This window comes from Folsomia candida, unplaced genomic scaffold (genome assembly GCF_002217175.1).
Source record: "Folsomia candida strain VU population unplaced genomic scaffold, ASM221717v1 Fcan01_Sc027, whole genome shotgun sequence".
In the NCBI taxonomy this organism is placed as follows: domain Eukaryota; kingdom Metazoa; phylum Arthropoda; class Collembola; order Entomobryomorpha; family Isotomidae; genus Folsomia; species Folsomia candida.
The window spans coordinates 2205328-2225897 of record NW_019091219.1 but is presented as its reverse complement, the minus strand read 5'-3'; the positions used below and the strand labels follow the sequence as shown (position 1 = coordinate 2225897).

General features: G+C 35.6%; 3 protein-coding genes across 3 annotated transcripts; 2 read left to right on the top strand and 1 right to left on the bottom strand.

The window, feature by feature from the left end:
• The first annotated feature begins 5827 nt into the window (after nucleotides 1–5827).
• On the top strand, nucleotides 5828–10949 carry LOC118438855. Its single transcript, XM_035859647.1, has 4 exons — nucleotides 5828–6185; nucleotides 8956–9106; nucleotides 9915–10088; nucleotides 10198–10949. Exons 1-4 carry the CDS (start codon nucleotides 5952–5954, stop codon nucleotides 10293–10295), a joined length of 657 nt encoding a protein of 218 aa, XP_035715540.1. The 5' UTR covers nucleotides 5828–5951; the 3' UTR covers nucleotides 10296–10949.
• A 2277-nt stretch (nucleotides 10950–13226) lies between these two features.
• LOC110859638 (zinc finger protein 350) lies at nucleotides 13227–14419 on the top strand. Its single transcript, XM_022108603.1, has 4 exons — nucleotides 13227–13502; nucleotides 13615–13890; nucleotides 14159–14239; nucleotides 14318–14419. Exons 1-4 carry the CDS (start codon nucleotides 13227–13229, stop codon nucleotides 14417–14419), a joined length of 735 nt encoding a protein of 244 aa, XP_021964295.1.
• A 1296-nt stretch (nucleotides 14420–15715) lies between these two features.
• Nucleotides 15716–17005, bottom strand: LOC118438881. Its single transcript, XM_035859696.1, has 2 exons — nucleotides 16703–17005; nucleotides 15716–16244 (listed from the first exon to the last, which is right to left on the bottom strand). Exons 1-2 carry the CDS (start codon nucleotides 16962–16964, stop codon nucleotides 15976–15978), a joined length of 531 nt encoding a protein of 176 aa, XP_035715589.1. The 5' UTR covers nucleotides 16965–17005; the 3' UTR covers nucleotides 15716–15975.
• Nucleotides 17006–20570: the final 3565 nt, after the last annotated feature.

Here is a 20570-nt window from a genome sequence, read left to right as displayed (position 1 = left end):
TCCCACTCTTTTATACTCCCTCACCTTCCATTGTTCTCCAATTCATGTGACGTTTAACCGTCCCGGATTACACTTTAATCCCCAATATCACAATTATTTTATAATCCGGAGTTGATTACAAACACAGCGTTTCAAGTAAATAATCCTGCAATTATGGCAATTTTATCCATATAATCCTACATTCCAACCGATATCCACATACATATTTAAATTCTGCGAAATCCTCCTCCATCTACATTTTACAACCCAGATATTTTAAAGGACCATCCTGCCCACAAACATTGCTGATTGCACCAATCAGAACAATATTTACTTTAAACATTTAATTCCAGTCATCTCGTAATCCTTACTTAGGTGCATAAGTAAGCAGACAGGTAATGCATTTGTTAATGAGAGGTTGCAACTTTGATCTCTTATTTTTATACGTGTGTATTTTTTTGATACAGATGTTTAACCTTTACCCAGGCAGGTGATTATTTACGTGCCCCTGGACTTTAATATACCATCGTAAATTTAATCCATCCAACAGTTCCAGTTTTACGACGCCAATGATTAATTTTATTCCAAGTAATTTTATTCGCTCATATGTAGGCCGAGATAATATTTACACGGTTTGGAGTTAGGCAATGCTACAACATTTGAATATGATTCATGACAACATTTATAGCACATAAAAAGATGAAAATAGGCGAAAATTAGTTTTAGCCTCAATGGTAAAAAAATTTGTGTAGTTGGATCCCTTGACCTTTGAAATGCTAATAACTGATGTCGCATATTCATTGTCATTACAAAAGTTTCAACTTATGTGCCCAAATTTATTGTACAGTACTTACAATGCGATGACGCCAGCGGTCTCGCTCCGATTTTGATGAAACACCGATAAGGATGTAGCCTTAGGTAAATAATTGAACAAATGTTTCGGGATTTTTCATAATGCTTAGTTTAAACAAAGTTATGATGCTATAAGTGGCCGAAAATTCGTATTTTTCTCCCTTAAAAACAACAAGATAAAAACTTCACGAGAAAAATGCGAATTTTCGGCAACTTATACCATCATAACTTTGTTTAAACTGAGCATTATGAAAAATCCCGAAACATGTGGTCAATTATTTATGTAAGGCTACGTAATTATCGTGGTTTCATCAAAATCGGAGCGAGACCGCTGGCGTCATCGCATTGTTAGCATAAAAAACGTCTAAACACTACATTAACCGGATTAAAGGTGTGATATCAAACCAATCTCGTCATTATCAACATTTCCAAGTTCCAATTTGTCAGATTTTTTTTGTAAATTATAAAAAGTGATATATTTTTCTGTCTAATTTATCTTGGTGACGACAACAACTGTATTTTTGACGATTTGAGTCAAATCATTTGACCCAATGAGAAAGCTAGTGACGGTTTTCATAATCATTAACCATATTTTTCTTTAGTTATTTGATCCATTGTTTGTGTGTGCTGAACATAATTAAGGAGGGATAAACGAAACAGTAGTGCGTCGGCACTAATAATTAGTATATCTTTATATGTAAATGAGAAATGCGTAATTTAAATATAAATGATTCATGAATTAAATACAACTAGATTTGGATAATAATTATACACTTTCATACAAGAGTGTTCATTTACATGTTGTTGGAAATACTGAATTATAGCATTCGCGAGCTAACGATATATATCGTCCCCATGTTGAGATAAAAAATCACACCTAATTTCCTACGAAAGGAAAAACAGTAATCAGTCCTCTCATAGTTTATTAATCCAGCAAACTAATTGGAATTCCCTAGGGTAGCTTATAATTCCATGAAGCAAATATAGGAAAATCCAATTTTACGGGCGACAAGACAACAGCTAATTTTGCAAAGTCTTTCCTACTCCTTATTCCTACATAACTACCGAACAACCTTAGCAGGTTTAAGAAATAGTGTTACGTTTCTAAGCCACCCGTAGATCGATGAAGAATTTTAGAAAATTTATTGCTCATCAATAGGACTAATTCTGATTTGACGGAAACACATTTTCCATTTTTTTTAATTGTTCAGAACGAAAAGAAATATTTGTGCTTCTAGTGTCCAGAAGAACTAACAAAGTGTGGTAATTCCAGATATCGCAACACATGTGAAATAATTGAATTCAGTTTAGTTTTATGTTTTAGTTTTATGTAATTAGTTTATGTATTTGCGTTTATCCATATTTATTATCATGTGGGGAAAAAGGAGTCACTGGATGTAATTAAATGTTTAGTGGTTTGTTAATATATTGTTTCTTATTGAAGCGTGCAACTCTTTGGGAACAATCTATTATCAAACGGTACATCATTTACGGCAAACAGTCTCCAAAGTTTAGATAGATTTACTTTCCTTTACATTTTAGGTATGCAAATTAAAATGGATAGCATTCTAAATTTAGTGATAATCCTATTATATTTTTTCGTAAAATGCGAATCCAGTAATAATTTTCTTCCCTTGTTTCGCATTCTCCTTGACAAAACGGAAACTTGTGACATTCAGGTATTTCATGATGGACAAAATGAAAACGTTGATTGGTTCGGTATTAGTATGCCGGTAAAGGTCGTTCAAATCCCGCAGGATACTGAGGAACCATTGCAAATAGACATATTCAAGGCAAGAGTACTGACATCTTGTAAACTCGTGGTGTTTCTTTCAAAGTTCGGAATAAGTGACTCAGTTATTGAAAAAGAGCTAAGTTTAGAAGAATGGATTCAGATTTCGAGTAATGGACATTTGTATTACGAAGAAAACACCCAGAGAGTTTCAGTTCAAAGTTCACATATGATAATTGCTTTCGCAATCACAGAGGGCAATAGAATCCGACTCGGCCAGATTTATTTCTGGGCGAGGCACTTTTTCAAAATTACCGTACTACTGGTTTCCCATAAAGATTCGTTTGAAATATGCGTTTGGTCCCCAAGGATATGGGAAAAACTAATGTCAAATTATTCCAGTCTTCAAGAAAACTTGATCTGTAGCGCTGAAAAACCTGGTACTATGAGAACTAGCGTATTTGCCGCAGTTAAAGAAATATCGATACCCATGCCATCCTGGTGCTATCTGGATATAATTCGAATGAGGGCAAACGATTTAAAAATTGATGGTAGCAGTGAAAACGAAAGAATGTTGTTAAAGTCTCATGCAGACAAGATTCTCCACTTCATATTCTTAGCCGCAAACGAGACATTAGGTTTAATCAGTGGGTGTTCGACGTTAGTCCCAATAGTGGTCGTCAAGTCAACTCCGAGAGCCCTCACTTATGAAATTACGTTCGTAATCACGGAAAATGTTGGGTATCAACATTTGACCTGTTATCGACAAGAATATCTAACTTTTAAGCTTTACGTTGCCCCATTTAAACCATTGCTGTGGATGACATTGGCCATCTCAATAGGCTTAATTACTGCGATTACCACCGGCTATACGTATTGGAAACATTTATCATTCGCGCCTTGGCTTTTTCTCCTTGCCACAATGTTTGAGGAGGACGTAAAGGTACCTAGAAAATCAAGAGGAAGCTGGTTTATTCGTTTAATCCTAGGGTCGTGGTGCTTTGTGTCTGTAGTTCTTACAAATTGCTATACAGGAGTTATGATATCAGAACTTAACGCACCTCTGAAAGCCGTACGACCAACACAGTTTAGGCATCTTTTGTGCAGCAGAATGAGTGTGGCAGATATATCTAAATTCCTCCAAAGCTTTAAACAAAACCGAATAAAATATCACAATTACGACCTAGGAAAAGGGTCAGTCGCAGGATTTTCATAGCACGGTTATGACCGGACAACATTTTATTTCGTAAAGTTACAAGATTTAGATTGGAGCTACGCTCATGGCGGGATTACATTACCAGTTCTTGAACTTTATAACCCATTCGCGTCAAATGAGTGCTTCAAGCTGATTTCGTTACCAAGGGGTTATGTCTCAGAGTATGCAAACCATCCCGAATTTTTGGGGTACTTGATGACCGTAAGTACAAGACTGATTGTTACCTGGCAGTTAAATATTGTCAGTGAAAAGATGCTAGAACTATTTAGTTTGTTTGACCCAAGGTATGTCCATTATCCACTCAGTTTTCAATATTCCAACCCAAACCAAACATTAATCGAGTTGAGAAATAGCATAGAAAGTGAGTTGGTTGAATGCGGTAAGTCGGTATTCATTTCAAAATCGGATGAGATTGAGGCAGAAATTAAATTTCTGGAGAGACATTATCCTACAAGAAAGTTTTACGTTAAAAGAGTTTTACGTTACGAATTAAGTAAAGGATGATTGCTTTTTTGTTTTTTCATAAATTTCACCACCAGGGGTCGGAAAACCCCAAGTTTTCATCCGTTTTTTTGGGGTTTTATTGAGTTGATGGGTTTTAAGTAGGGCATGTAATCTCGATATATCGATATTACAATACCAAAATTGAAATCTTATGTCATCAATTCTTGTCAATCCTATCAATCTTATCAATTTATGAATTTATTTAATTAATATAGCACTCTTGAATTCAAACTTTGGGGTGTAACCAAAAATCAATTTTGGGAACTTTGGTGGTGTAACTAAATCAAAATTTCATAATAATAATACCGAACTTTGACTTGGCCATGGTTGCACCTAATAAAATTTTGATTTGGGTACACCCCAGAAACTTCCTAAATTGATTTTCCAATTGGTCACACCCCCAAAGTTCGAATTATTGGCATTCTCGAAAGCCAGGCATTAATAAAATAAATTCAAACTGCAATATTCTATATTCGGTATTGAAATACCGAAACCGTTATTGAGATTGCATGCCCAAGTTTTAAGCAACGAAAAAATTTCACAACTATTGCAAATCCATTCATAATCATACATATTTGACATCTCCGTCCAGGTTAGAAATTATTTAGGTTCAAAAATAAATTGCGTGCATCAACTGAAACTTGTGGCACCGAAGGATGCCAATTTTTTAGATTTTCAAAAAACCCAATTATCAAGACCTCCGCGTTATTAGCACGGCGCTCTAACCAACTGAGCTAACGGGCCTTTGATAAATGCTCCGCTTCTCCTCACCAGATTTCTGAATACGTCGATATTCTCATGGGTAATGGCTTAATTGCGGTGTACTTTCTGCACTGATTTTTGCTCCGATATGCATTCTCAATATGATAATAAGTAATAAACCTTTGTACAGCAGAGGCTAATAAAGATTAGGTACGATACATCTGTACATAAGGGAAATTAAAAACTTCTATGTGACTCCGGCGTAGTCAGATTTTTAAAATTGTGAATTGTACATACATACTGAAACTCTGCGAATAAATTACTCAACTTGTTATAATAAAAACACAACCGAAATTAAAAATTTTGTGATGTGTTTATTTTTGTTAATGTCTACCCGCAAAATTATTTCGTATGTATTTTTTACAAACACATTTGCAAGATTGTGTATAGAAAAGGTCTTCCTAATGAGATTGGCATATGAAGAATGGTCTGCATGTTAAATTTGCTAAGCAGTGTATAAATATGTAAAGCCGGGGTATGCCTACACGTACTCTTAATTCGATTGATATGTATTTTTTACTTTAAGGCGAACGTCACCTAACGAAAGGGAAAATGTTTTTGTGTTTATTATTTACAAAAAAGAAGTGACATTCATTCCTTCTTCATTATTATAGAGATTGTGTAGAATGTACGGGAAGGAATCCCGAATCCAGTCCTGTCTATGTAACAAACGGGTATCTACAATTCTTCTTCCTATCATTCCGTGCCGTAAGTCAGGCACGCATTCCGCTGTAGTTTTTTTCCTGTTCTGATTTTTCCCCAGTTCTGAAGGGAATGCGTGACTGAGCAGTTGTGGTTTCAGAACAGGTTACACAACAGAAGTGAAGTTTTTTCAAAATTTTGGTGGATTTACTTGTTTGGAAAAAATAATTTTTTTCGTAAAATTTCTAACCGTGCGGTTTTTCCATGTTGGTAAATATGGAGGGTGGTGACGAAAGTGGGCGTCGGAGTCGAGGCCAAACACCGGATCGGTTGGATGCCACTGTTACAACCAAAGGTGGGGGTGGTGGGCGAAGTAATCCGCACAGTCGGAGGGGTTCACATCTCTTGGTCGCTGCCGGAATTGGGATCGAGCAGAGGAGGAAATTATCCCAACAGAATGCAGAGGCGCACGGGAAAGTTTTCCAGAGGGGGAATCAGGTCAGTATAATTTTTTTGTGGGGGAAACGCTTTTGTAAAATATGGAAGGGGAATGTTTAGATTGTTTATTCGAGAATAAAATGGGTTGGTCAAGATGTTACTGTTTACTTAATAATTTTGATGGTGACATACATGTAATTTCATGGGATGGTTCAATTAGCCGATATGCTCTAATGTACGATATCCCTGAGGACGGACCCTTACCGTTCCCTGGGAATTTTGAATTTGGCCGTAAAGAATTCTAATAATATTAAATTTAAGCGTTTTATTAGTCATGCTGGGATGAACGTATTTATTAAGGAATAAGGGTAATTTTTATCGTGTCAAGAAATAATTTCATTGCTCTTGGAATATTGCTCAACGTTAAAAAAATTCTTTTTGTACTTTTGTAGGGAAATCGTTAGTTGATATAGCAATTTTGTTACGTTTTTACAATATAAATAAGTATATATTTGTCACGATTGGTAATAATCACTGATTATTAATCAGGGAGAAAGTAGGGATCCCGCGAGTGATACATAAGTCCACTTATGTACACTTCTTGCCCAAATTATTGGTCAATTTCCAAATTTTTCATAAATACTTGGTTATGAGTTTGATTCTAGTGTAGGAATAAAATCCATTCATGCTAAATGACCAGGATTTTTTCTCAGTATTTTTTCAAGGGGTCACCAAGTCTGGAATTGACAGACTTACTTCACCGCCCACGGGAAGTGTGGGTGGTGACGAGAATCTCGGTGCATCTTTTTACGATTTTCTGGTTAAATATTAACAGAATTATGCGGTCTGGCTGGTGGCATGATTTGTGAAGCATGTGAAATGAATCATCATCACAGATTTCCTTTAAACAGTTTGTGGTTGAATTATTCGTAAAATTACAAGAGTTAATGTGCTAGGCCTGGTTTCATTTTAGTGTTCATAATCGCTTTAGAGTCTACGGTTATTTAGACATTCAGTGTTTGTCAGATGTCGAATCAATGACTATGGTTGGATTTTTTTAATATACCGTCGGATTGGTAATATGAGATCTGACCATAGTGGTTACAAAGGTGAAAATAAGTAAATATTTAGCACGTCAGCTATCAGATCCAACTGCCCGGCCTGATGTCATATAAACATGTGAATCGCCTCATAACTATAATCCCCAGAAATTTATGAGCATTAACAACTCCGACAAAAATTGGGTTCTCTAATCTTGCATGCTTAAGGTAAGCGTAAATGCATACATAATGTGTGAACATTGGGATAACTCGGCCACGACTTTTACAACCAATTAACTTAACTTGTAGGGAAAACAGTATATGGTTGGTGGTGGTAGTGGCCGCGGAAGTTTTTAGAGGAGGCCAGTAATTGGGAAATTAGGTTCAAAATATTATATAACAGGATAGGGGAATGATTTACAAATTAGCATATTGACGAGATAGAAGGTTTCTATCCTTATAGTTCCGCGTCCCCTGTACGTATTCTAATGGTGGTGGCGTGTTTACGTAACGAAATAAGTAAATGGGAAGAATTGAGCAATAATCTGCTTCACGATCCATATCCGAGGACTGCACTTTATGCTATTTTTACACCCATTTCCCCCAGACTTGTCTATTTCTTGGTGCTCGTAATGTGCATGTGTGAGCCATTCCAAGCAGAATAGTCAGGCCATTAGTCTCTTGATATTATTATGAGGGAGAGATTTGGGTATGATTTACATACCTATAGTTGGTTTTAGAGATGATAAGATGTTAGTGAAAATTGCGCTGGTATTGAATATAAGTATCTAGGTATTATATATGTATGTATTTAGTAAATTAAAATAAATCCCTAATAAGTTTTGTTTCCATTAAGGGAAATGTTGGCAAATTTAAAAGTTAATATTCAACCTAACCGGGGATCTTGGTACGGTTATGATTTCAAATTTTTTAGACACGTGACTTTTTGGCATTTAAAAATATCGCGAAGAGTCCGACAAAAATTCACCCAATTTTTTTTGCATTAGTTACAAAAGATTTATGCCAGTATTATGAAAGGATAGAAACGGCTTCAATTTTTAGCCCGACTCAGGACTTATGGAATTATCTTGTCCGTCTGTGGTCTGTCTGTCGCCAAGTTTTTTGCAGTTGTATTCATTGGAACGAATTTGGCAAGTGTTTAAAAAATGGATAATATGAGGTTAGTTTCACAGATGGATGCCAAGGCCAAATGGTTACGGGTCACGTAGGGCAGTGTGTATATAAAAATTTAAAAACAGTTCTTGAGAGCCGAAATTTGGAATGGTGGTAGCTATGGGAATCTAATTAGAGTATTTGACACAAAATTTTTAATACAACGGGACCCTGTCGGGTGACCCATACTTCTGATCCAATCGAGCCGTAATTTGGCACAAACTTAGCCAATTGCTTATAAAGAAATAATATCACGTGAAATTGAGGCAATTGTAATCACTCATACCGATTTTTAAATATTTTCCAATTGATTCCAAATTTTATATACAGGTTACTTACATTAAAGAAATATAAGACTACACAGGAAATTTCCATATCTTGACTCGGGCTGTGTGTGGCTGCCCTGGAGATTTTTTTGCGATCTGATGTCTGTTATAGGGAAATGTTTATTATTTTTTGGCACCAGGAAACAAGTTGAGATAAAAATAATGATCAGCTCGTATGTTAATGTAGTAGATTTTTGGCTGATTAATGCTCCCACGAAAATAATTAACGACGTGGAGAAGGAGTGATTAATCTGGTAGTTATCTAAATAAAATATTTTCTCCATTTTTCAGGTCTTCATCGAGGATAAAGACGGAAATGTGACGAGGCTGGAAGTCGTCGAGGTTCATGAAAAGATGGGCCTCTTACGAAAATCTGTGCCCACGCTGCCACTCTTTTTTGCCATTATTTTCTGCCTCCTTAACACAATTTTGCCAGGAACAGGTATAAATTTTATTAAGAGTGGTTGCCAAATTTTTGTAAATTTATTGTTTAAAAGCTTTTGACAGGATTTCTTTTAAAAATACTTTTACTACTTAATACATGTATTTTTGAAATGTGTAATTTTATGTGACACATTGTATTCATAAACAAGTATTGTGTGTCTGGATAGTAGACTTTATTTTAATACACATGAAGTATAACCACATGTGAATAAGCATAAATGGTATTTGATGTTGGCTCATATTTTAATACGTTAAACAACTACACAAAGTTCAATATTTCGATCGTGAACTTCTAAGGTGAGAATTTGCGACATTTCCTAAAATTCGCAAATATGCAGATATGACCCTCCAATCTTATCAAGTGAGTAAATCGAGGTCCAAAATAATTTTTGAGCCGAATTTGAACGATATTTGACGAGTTTGAGTCAAAAATTAAATGTCGCAAAATTTGCATTAAATTCGCATATTTTTAATTATAGCGAGAAAACCGATTGGAGTACACCCCAATTTCTTTGCGAATTCTTAATCTACACAAAATTACGAAGGTATCTCCGGTCAAAATCGGTAGGGCGGTTAAAAATCACCTTTTGATGGTATTAGTCTATCTTAATAACTACCGACATCTAACATTTATTATGCATCATGAGAAAATTAATTGCAATATTGTACATCTGTATTTATAAATATTCAAAAATTTCCGTACATAATTTCCAAGACTTTAAAATATTTAGTTTTTAAATTCCTACTACAAATAACTCGATCTAACTTCTTCTATTTAAAGTTTGAATTATTTTATTTCACAATAGGGACAATTCTTGGGGCCTTAAGTCTATTTTGCTGTGGAAAATGTCGTCACGAAAAAGTCTCTCGGGGAGTCAAGTATGGCTTTGTTGCTGCTATTTTGCAAATCGTCACCGCAGTTTTTATCGTCGGATGGATTTACAGTATTTACTATGGCGTCACGATGGTCCAAGATTCTTGTAAGATATCAATTTATAACGTCCAATACGATGTAAACCATGCTTGCATAATTTACCAATAATTTTACTATACCGAACCGACATTGAAAAGTTTTCTTATTTTGTGTAGTACTAAAAGGAGCTGGTGCAACTGTGGAGCCGATAAGTGAAGATGTTGAGAATAATAAAAATAACACGGACCCCTCACAACATCCGCAATCTACGTAAAAATGTGCTAAAACAATGTATTTCTATTTTCTTCATAAATAAAATACTATCAAATTTTCATAAGATTTCTAAGGACTTTGGCAATCCAGAAAGACAAGTGCATACCTTGCCCAATCACGTGTAATCTGATAACGATATGATATCAGTTCATGAAAACAGCGAAAGCTTCATGAACGTACTGGATAAAACTATTCTTGTTTTTCCCTCATTCCCATATTTTACTAAGCCCTTTTGTGTATCGGTGGTGTCAAGGTATGCAGAAATACCAATTTTAATCTAACAGACATACATTTCATAGTTTTTCAGAAAAAAAAGTTTTGATGAAATATTTTACCCATTTGTCGTGCCAAATGTTGTGTCAACTAATTCCAATCACTTGTACAGAATAGTTTTTTGATGATGTATGATGATGTATAGTTTTTTGCGCTAATTATTTCTTCACACCTAATAAAACCACTTATTTATATATTCCCAGCAGTTGGTATGTAGAAGAGAAGCAGACATCCTGTTTTTATGATATAAGTTTATACATACATATCTATTAAAAATATTGTACTTTGTAATTACTTGGGATCCGTTCAATGTTGTAAAAACTAAATGATCGTTTTGTTGGTAAAAATAAAGACCATCTACTCATGACTAAAATTGTAAAAATTTCAATGAAAACCATAAAAATTATACTTTTTGAGGAAAAGAGGATTTTGACAAAATTGTACCTTGGCTTATTAACAGCATTGGACGATATTTGTAGCTAGGATTTGCAATACATTCTGATTTATACATAGAAACATGGTTCTTAAGACATATGGAAGTAGATAGACACATAAATATGTGTCAAATTACCGATAATATAATAATTAAATATTGTAATACATGTAATTAAATAGTTAAATACTCTAAATTAGCCGACTCGGGCTTAAGGAAGAAGCACTCGTACTGCAATTACTATACCATTTCAAAGGTGAAGCTACCAAAAAACATAATTTTAAGGTATTTTAAATCAAAAGTATACAGTTATTTGTCGAACTTAGGCCCAGTTACACAGGTTAAGTTATGTACTACGCTCAACACTTGAGATTCTATTAGTTGGTCAAAACCTTAAAGTGCATAGAATGGACAAAGACATCCCTACAGGACAAAGCGATTCCCCAAGTCCTCACTCAAGCTAAAAAGACAACAAAACGAAAATACATATTATGTATGAATAACGAGGGTAACTGAAACGTACATACAGACAAAATGTCCAGCTTCGTTTTCATTGAGGGCTCTGTGTTTTCAATTTTTTTATCTGCTCACACATATCTCAAAAAAACTTGATAATACCTACATAGAATACAGTTCAGGCCTGGCGCCCCGGGCAAATTCCATGCTTGTCCATCCCTAGTTTAGGGCCTGAGCCAGAGTAAAGGCTCATGCAATCGTCATGTCTACAAAGTATGTAGCATTTATCAAGCTCGCCGTCCGTCTCACGATCACTCAATAACACGTTCGCCGATTTGGATGAAAGTTTGGAATATGTACATACATACATATCTCGGAAAGGCAAGAACCGGGTTCGATGAAAAGATGTTTGGACCCGTAGCGGTCATAAAGATGGTGGGATTATACAAATTTCAAAATAGTGGTGGAGGTTTGAAATTTAGTACATGGGTAGCTAATGGCCTCTAAAGAAAGAATGTGAAGTAAAATTGCAAAAATTGGCATTCGGAGAGGCCTTGTGGGGTTACCTATAGCGATTTTTCATAATCGTTATTATAGGTTGTGATATAAAACTTAGCCGTGACAAGGGCTATGTGGACCCAACACTCAAGTTTTTATACATAGATTGATTATTTCTTTCATCAGAATAACTAAATTAAAGATTAAAAAATCTCATCAGAAATGAACTAAAATATTTATGGCTAATTTGACTGCACAGATCCCAGAGGACTGAGAACAGAGATTACCCGTAAGTAAAATTTGTTTAAAAGTCATCACTTATACCTCCACTTGGCTCCGCATTTTTACAAATACTTATCTTGCATATACTAACAGACATTTTTCTGTGCATTTATAATTACTACAAAAACCCATTTTGTGGTTGGATGAAATAAAGGTGAAGCTCTTTTGCAGTGAAAGGTTCACTAGAAATTATACATTTTGACTGAAAGGTAACAACTTAACTGTTAAAGACCTCACTTCCCAGAACCCAAACAATATGACAATTTTAACGGAAGTTTTTTTGGGTGGTCTGTCTGCATAAAACTAGAAGCACCTCTCAGTAAGTTCTGTTGAGCCCAACTAACAGTTTTGAAGAAAATATCTACCACATATTCCTACGAAAGCCAAGTACATAGGTAATATGCATTCATAGTTTCAAGGATTCTCTAAAATTTCTTGAAAATTTCCTGTTTTAAATTATATAAATAGTTAAAATTCGTAGTTAAATAATGGAAGCTACCAGTCCAAAGATCCCACAGTGTCCACAATGCTTAATAAGTTTCAAAACCATCAAGGTTCTAAATACCCACCTCAAAACTCATGACAAGAACGCGTTCGTTAATTGTAAGGTATGTCGTTAAATATTTTTCTTGATACGGACCGAAACAAATACCGCGTAAAACACGAAAATTGAGTAATAAAGACGACGACACAACTATGGTCAGTTTTTTTTAATTCGCCCCTTTTTATACCAAAATGGGTATAATTTGTTCTATAAAATTTATCTAACCCAACTTGTTGTGTCACCCCACATTTTTTACGCACCCATGAGTAATTTTAGGACAATTAAGCTTTTTAAAGAATGTTATCCTTTTGCAGATCTGCGGGAAGAGTTTGAAAAATCGCGTCGCACTTCATCGTCATATGAGATTCACACATAGTAATAAAGCGAAACCAAAATGCAAAATCTGTTCAGTTGAGTTCGTGAGACCGGAAAATTTACGCGGTCACATGGCAAACGTTCACAGTACTGAAGCAAGACCACGACACCCTTGCAGTGTTGTAGGATGTGGAAAAACATTTCTTTACAATCATGGACTCTCAAGACATTTTGGAACAGAGCATGCCGAGAATCCTGTTCGATTTTGTTGCACCCTTTGCAGCAAGGAATATACGACAAAGCTAAACCTAGAAGCTCACATAGCAGCTCATACGGGAGAAAAAAGCTACAAGTGTGACACCTGCGGAATGATCTTTGTAACTCATTACAGATTGAAAGCACATCAGGTGAGAGACTTCAAATCCTTTAGGGTTTCTTTTTCTTAGGTATAAAACTAAATATGTAATTACATATATTTACATAATTTTCATTTAATGGTTTATTTTTTAAAAAATTCAGGAAGTCCACAGGGAGAAATCCAAAAGAAAAGTTTACAAGTGCGAATTATGTCCTAGCACTTTCTTGTCCAAGATGGGAATCTCCCGTCACGTTAGGACCATCCATGGAGACAGGAATTATCTGTGCACCCATTGTAACAAGAAGTACAACAGATTGTCCGGTTTGAGGTACCACATTCTAACGAAGCACAAGACAGAAGACATGCCAAGCTATTCGTGTGAGGAATGCGAGTATAAGACAGTGGTAAAAACAAACCTTAAGCTTCATATCAAGCGGGTACACGAAGGTGAGAAGAGGAGAGAATGCTATTTTTGTGGAAAGACATTTTTTGCCTTTGCAAGTTTAGTTAGTCACTGTTCTAATGCTCATACATTAGAAAAATTGTAAATGGTTTAATTGTCTGTAAAATTTTGGAAAGAAAGAGGTATCAATTGTTACAAGGTGGCACAATAAAATAATGCAAAAATACAATACAAAAATTCCATTAGTCACATGGATGGACTTAATAAGTGTGTTAATATTAATGGAAAAATTGCACGTTTAGGTTAAGGCCCCGCAAATATTTTATGAAAGCATGATTTTGCACAAAATCACGACCGCATTGGTCACGAAAATCACGATTAAAGTAATACATATATCTATGTACGGTGCATAACGTATGTACGTTGTATTATTATGTAATATTTCGCGATGCTTTCATCAGACGAATATTGTGGCTGGATGGAATAAAGTCGAGCTCTTTTTCTGTGGAAGGGCTCACTACGAACTCTACCCTTTGAATGAAAGGCGACCACTTAAATTCTAAAGAAGTCTTTTCCAAGAGGGCAAACAATATGACAACTTCTCTGGTACCCACGCAAGTTTTTTGGGTAAGCGTGGTTGCCCAAAAATAGAAAAACCTTTCACTAAAGTTCTGCTGAGCCCAACTAATAGTTTTGGATAAAATATCTACCACATATTCTTACTAAAGCCCAGGAGGTAGACATTCATAGTTTCACCAACTCTCTAAAAGTTCTAGAAAATTTCGTGTTTCAAATTAGACATCGATAAATTCTTAGTCTAATAATGGAAGCCATCCGTCCCAACATCCCACAGTGTCCACACTGATCAAAAAGTTTCAAAACCGTGAGGTATCTAAATGCTCACCTCATTACGCATGACAAGAACGCGTTAGTTAATTGCAAGGTATGTCGTAAAATATTTCTCTTCATTCAGACTGAAAAAAATACCACGTACAAACTACACTCAGCGGAAAGTTGAATACTAAAGACGATGACACAATTATGGCCTGTTTTTTTAATTGGACACTTTTTTATATAGGTCAAATTTTAAATTTTGACGATAGTTCCGTAAAATGTATCTGTCAAATCCGACGTTAGTTTAAGAATACGTATTTTAGTTTAGTCACCGGTGACGGCACCTGTGTCACCTCACCGATGGACTTACAGTGGTTGGCCATCATATTTCACACTAGAGTAAAGTCACCGGTTGGACTATCTCTAAATATGAGTAGCTCGACCCCCCTACATAGAAATTTTTGGCCTTTGCGAGTTTAGTTAATAAGTGCTCTAATGGTCATACATTATAAAAATTGTAAATTGTTTAAGTCTCTGAAAAAATTGGAAAAAAGGTATCAATGGTTTCAGGGTGCCACAATAAAATGATGCAAAAATATGTACATGTCAAAAGACAAAATTCCAACAGTCACAAGGAAGGACTTAATAAATGTTAATATAAATGGAAAAATCTGTAATTTTCTGTAATTTTGAACATCATTGCTATTTTTCTAAACAAATTTTTGCAAGCGTTTACAAATTTGCGACAACATGATATTACTAATAAAATCACGGAAATCACAAAAAGGAATAACATCATAATAAATCGAACACTGTGATTATCACAGCTGGAATTCTGTCACTATAATTTTTGCGATTTGTGTTTTATTCCACGTCTTTGTTTCAAGTTACATAGCAATATTTCGCGATTCTTTCATCAGACGAATATAACAGTCCAAAATATTTATATCCGATCTGAAAATGGGTGAGGGCTGCTAACGGTGAGAAGATTTTGTTCCAGCCAGAAAAGAGAATGTGTGGCAGTCTCGAACCAGTCTGGATTAACCAGTCAAACCGGTCTGAAGCGTCGCCTCGCTTCTAGATTGGGAATTGGAATGCCCAACACGTCACGCAGAATCCCCCTCAGTAAAAACTCTGGATCTGTGAGGAATTCGGGATTTCCTAAAATATCTGAAGTTCCCTGGATGAAGGAAAACCGGATATTTTTTTAAATATACTTTTTTTATTTTCACAATTCTAAGTACTTCTAATAAAAATTATGGCTTTGAAATTTTTTCTTGAGAATTCACAAATTGCCTTCTTCTAAAACACTCTGCATTCTTTCAACTTGAAATTGTCTGGGGTAGTGGGTGTGGGAAAGGGCAATGTTGAAGTCGTCCTCCAACCCCATTGCGTGACCTAGGACGGCCCATAAATGCGCGAAATCTATAAGTCCTTCCCGTTTGTAGTTGAATACCAAAGTCCCCTCTAGATTGGTGGCAAGCACGCCGAAAAAGGCCCATTGTGTCATAGCGTGGACAAACTGGTTCATAGGAACCGTGATGTGGTTCCCTCCTATTTCGTAAAATTTTAAAATTCAAATTTAGTAAATTCTATTTATAAAGTAGCCACTATTTTAAAACTCACAAAATATTGTAATACAATTTTGCAAAATTTACATCTGAATGTTTTCCAAAATCTTAAAATTATAACATTGCCAAAAAAATTATCCTTACAATGAATTGTGATAATGGATGTAATTCACTAAGCCAGCATGTTTTTAGTTTCAAAAAGTTACACTGATTTTAATATCAGACGTTTCAGACAAAAAATAAGTATTTGAGATATCCGCCCTATGTACAGTCAACAAAAAACCAGTCCGGTAAATTTTTTGTTGCGAATAAATTAAAAAGGGTCCCATAAAATCAGGGTGCAGCCTCTGGACGTTCGCATTTTAAGCACAATTAGCACAATTTTTGCTAAACTTTACTTAATATCAAAATTTTATGAACTTCATATCTTATAAAATTTACTTTGCAATTCCTTCGGAATAACTCGCATACTAAAAGGAATCCTAGACTGGTCCAAATCTGCCTGAAACGCTGCCCACAAACCGGAATTAATCTTCCTCCTTCGTACAATAGACTCGATTGTAGGCCCAAACGTGCCCTGCGAGTCTGCCGCCACCTTATCCCCCACTCTAGCATGAATTAGATGAACATTCGTCAAACTTTTCAAAGTCCAGGCTGGATATATTTGAAAACCTCGCCGCATCCATAGAAATACTTGCAACATTGTGGCAGCATAACGGCGCCCCGCGCGTGGACGAGTGTCAGAATTTTCTGCAAAAAATTTGAAGAATAATATTTTCCAGAAAATAGTTTTTGCAATCTTTTTTAATTTTGCACTTTTTGTCAAAATAGTTATCGTAAATAAAGAACGTCCGGGAATGAATGGGAATGGTCTGAAAATGTGGTCATAAAATCACAATGAGTTATCGGAATTTTAAACTTTTTGCATATGTATAATACCAAATACGTACCTACATAATTTAATTAATAGCTAAGGCCGCCACACCCCCGTTGGCGACTAGTTCGATTTTCTTGCGAAGATTTTTCATTAAATTTTTTCCCGAAGTTTTTGCCACTTCCGAGGTGATTTTCTTCCATCGTCCTTTGAATTTTCGAAAGGTGTCAGGCACATCTTGAAGCCGGGAGTATACTGACTTAGAACGTGCCCAGAATTTTTCGATTGGGCGGAGTTGGGGTACATTAGGTGGGTTGATATCTTTTGGTACGAAATCAATATTTTTCTTTCTGAGGTACTCGGTCACTTTCTTTGCATAGTGACAAGTGGCGAGGTCAGGCCAAAACAAAACTTTATCATTTTTGTGAAACCTATTAATAAATGCTTCCAATCCAGCCTTGACGCAATTTTTCAGATAAATATCTTGATTGATATTCCCTTCGAGAACTACCGGGTCTGATACATGTCCGTGACTGGAGATGCATTGCCAAATGCAATATTTCTTTGGAAATTTGTCTTTTTTTCGTACTTTTTCTTCATAAGCCACTTCAGAGGGATCCGAGCTATGAAAAAAATGACGCCCTGGAAGATTTGAAGGGTCAACCGGAACATACGTTTCGTCATCCAGGATCACTACTTTTCCACGCATTTTCTTCAACAATTTTTGACAGCAATCCTTGATCCGACTTTCTTGTACGGGCTTGTAATTTGGTGCAGGTTTTTTGGTCCTTGCTTTGATTCCTAATTTATGGACCTTAATTTCCCCCAGGTAGCTTTTGGAAATTTTGACTTTCCTGGCAGCTACAGCTACTGACGTTGATGGCTTGGTTTTGAAAATTTTTTCAATTCTATTTTTCACTCGAGTGGTCGCTAGCTTCGCCGGACGACCAGCTGGCTTCTTGAATTGCACATTTTCGGAATCCTTGAACTTTTTTATGTAGGAATACACATTTGAACTTGGAATTCCTTCCTGCTTAAAAAAGTTCCAGGTCACCTTGGAGTCTCGGTTGGCTGTCGTGTTGTAGAACTCCATCACTCGTTTTGCTAACAGCTCCCTTTCAAACAAGCTTCTTCTACCCTTATCCATTTTTGAAATTTAAGAGTGATATACCAAATTGACCCTAATGAAGTGGGCTTTCAGAAATTTAAATTATTATAGTTCGCGGGTTTATTGATTTGTCAATATACTCGCTAGAGCGCGCATTCCCATTCATTCCCGGACGTTCTTTATTTTGTCTTGCTTACCCGTGAATATCAGAATATCGCTTATCTGTGGAAACGCGAAGAGCATACTCAACCCGTAAAAAGCCGACAACACTACCCCAGTTACATGCTCCAAGGCAAACTGTTGACCTCTCGATACCATGTGGGGATTCATCCATGGCGGATACAGGTCAGTGGCATTGGCCCCATGAAATCTTCTCATATCGAAATATAAGCCGGAAATGAGGTCTCCCTCCTCCAAATGTCCAAATGTCTCCCTCCTCCAAATGAAGTACTGTAATAAATAAATAAATTGAAAGTTTTCAAAGAAATCGACTTTAACTTACAAGTTCCGACGAAAGATGTAAGAAACGCAATAAATCCAAACAACACAGTCGTAATTTCCGACACAAAAAACACAAAATCACGTTTTGAAATCAGAGTTGATACATAAATATTTCATACCCGTTAATTCATTTCTGAAAAGTTGCTGTATTTAGTAAATTATTCATTACAACTATCACACACATTACCCACTAAATGCACAGATTTCTATTAAATAAACTGGATTACGTATTGCACAGACAACATTTTTCCGAGAAGAACAGAGCGATTGTGTGGCATTTTCTTCATGCAGATTGGATGAAATTAAAATGTACAAATGGACATAGTACGACACCTGTATATTTGTACGTATAGATGTGAATGGAATAACTATGTAGATGTGATATGGGAAAAAAAGATTGTCAAGATATAACAGAGCGAGAGGTGTACACCGATTCTATTCAAAATACCGTGAAAATATTTCAAACAAATCTTAACAACAAAAAATATTGAAATTCACAAAAGACTCCTCACTCACTTACTCTGATGATGAGTGAGTGTCAAATGAAATGAAAAGTGTCAACGATTATTATTATTTCCTCCCTCTTCATTCATATACTTATAAAATTTAATGCTTCTGTTTTCACACAAATGTTCTAACCCGTTATCCAATTTTTTATACAACACAAAACACCACACTGTCATTCATACATATGTAGATGTCAACAAGAGTAGAAAGTCCTTGCACGTAAGTAATGACTTCAATTTATCAACTTTGCAAAAAAATGAACACCATCATTTTTGCGAAAAGTGAAACACGCTAATAAATATAAGAAAATTTGTAGAAATATCAGGAAAATGAAAGCAAGAGTTTAGTGTAATGGATATACATGCACTCAAAATAAACTGGTAACAGGCTGGTGACTATATGTGACTCTACCTCTACGGTAATAAATTTGTCACTGAGCAGTCGTACATTTATTACCAGGCTGGTAATAGTTACCTGCTGGCGAGTGACATATACATATCACCAACTTGGTAATACTTTATTACCGGCGGTAACAAATTTATAACCCTGCGGTAATACATTTTCTATTACCAGACCGATGACTGTATACATACGTATGTATGACTTCATATATGACCGGATAATTTTGTGTAAGTAATTGACTTAACTTACTGCATGTTAACATACGTTTAACTCTACTTGTCATAAAATTACACTAACGAATGACTTTACTAATTCATGAGAGAACACAATAGGTAGAACAGAATCATATCGGAAGCATCTAAATATTTTAATTTATGATGCGATCGGTTGAGGAGTAGACTGGGTATAATGACTTGTAGAATTTGACCTGGTTAATAGATTTACTTAAAATTGATAGCAAGTGTAGGTTGGTATCTTATCAACTTTGTTTTGCCCTGGAGGTCTTGTCCCAGTCGCTTCCTGACCACTAATACGATTTTTTATTGCAACTGTCAAATGAGCGATTTTCCACTCTCTTCAGCAATACCCTTGCTGATTTTCCTACATTGCTGTTTGAAATCGTGTGGATTTCTGGGTTGAGAATCAAGATTAGAGTATCTCCTTTTGCAAACAGCCAATTCTTTTTAGATTTGTCAACGTTGAGGGACATTTGGAGGTTATGTTTCCCGGGGACAAAATTGACGCCATTGTCGTCCAAAAATGAGATGCAAACTTTGGCATAAATGGATGTTGCCAAATCAAGGAATGCGTTTATTTTATTTTTTATCTGAAGCCTAGGTATTCAGGGAAGTAGCTGATTCTTGAAAATTACATTTTTTTTATTTTTGAGTGGATTGTACAATTCGCAAGGTAACGTG

What these genes read in the sequence shown, in the direction of transcription:
- LOC118438855 (XM_035859647.1), top strand. Translation starts at nt 5,952, where the DNA reads ATGTTGGTAAATATGGAGGGTGGTGACGAAAGTGGGCGTCGGAGTCGA. An exon ending in CACAATTTTGCCAGGAACAG is followed by an intron (nt 9,107 to 9,914) that starts GTATAAATTTTA and finishes ATTTCACAATAG; the next exon opens with GGACAATTCTTGGGGCCTTA. An exon ending in CACGATGGTCCAAGATTCTT is followed by an intron (nt 10,089 to 10,197) that starts GTAAGATATCAA and finishes TATTTTGTGTAG; the next exon opens with TACTAAAAGGAGCTGGTGCA.
- LOC110859638 (XM_022108603.1), top strand. Translation starts at nt 13,227, where the DNA reads ATGGCAAACGTTCACAGTACTGAAGCAAGACCACGACACCCTTGCAGT. An exon ending in ACAGATTGAAAGCACATCAG is followed by an intron (nt 13,503 to 13,614) that starts GTGAGAGACTTC and finishes TAAAAAATTCAG; the next exon opens with GAAGTCCACAGGGAGAAATC. An exon ending in TCACGAAAATCACGATTAAA is followed by an intron (nt 14,240 to 14,317) that starts GTAATACATATA and finishes TGCTTTCATCAG; the next exon opens with ACGAATATTGTGGCTGGATG.
- LOC118438881 (XM_035859696.1), bottom strand. Translation starts at nt 16,964, where the DNA reads ATGTTGCAAGTATTTCTATGGATGCGGCGAGGTTTTCAAATATATCCA. An exon ending in TATTCCGAAGGAATTGCAAA is followed by an intron (nt 16,245 to 16,702) that starts GTAAATTTTATA and finishes TTTACGAAATAG; the next exon opens with GAGGGAACCACATCACGGTT.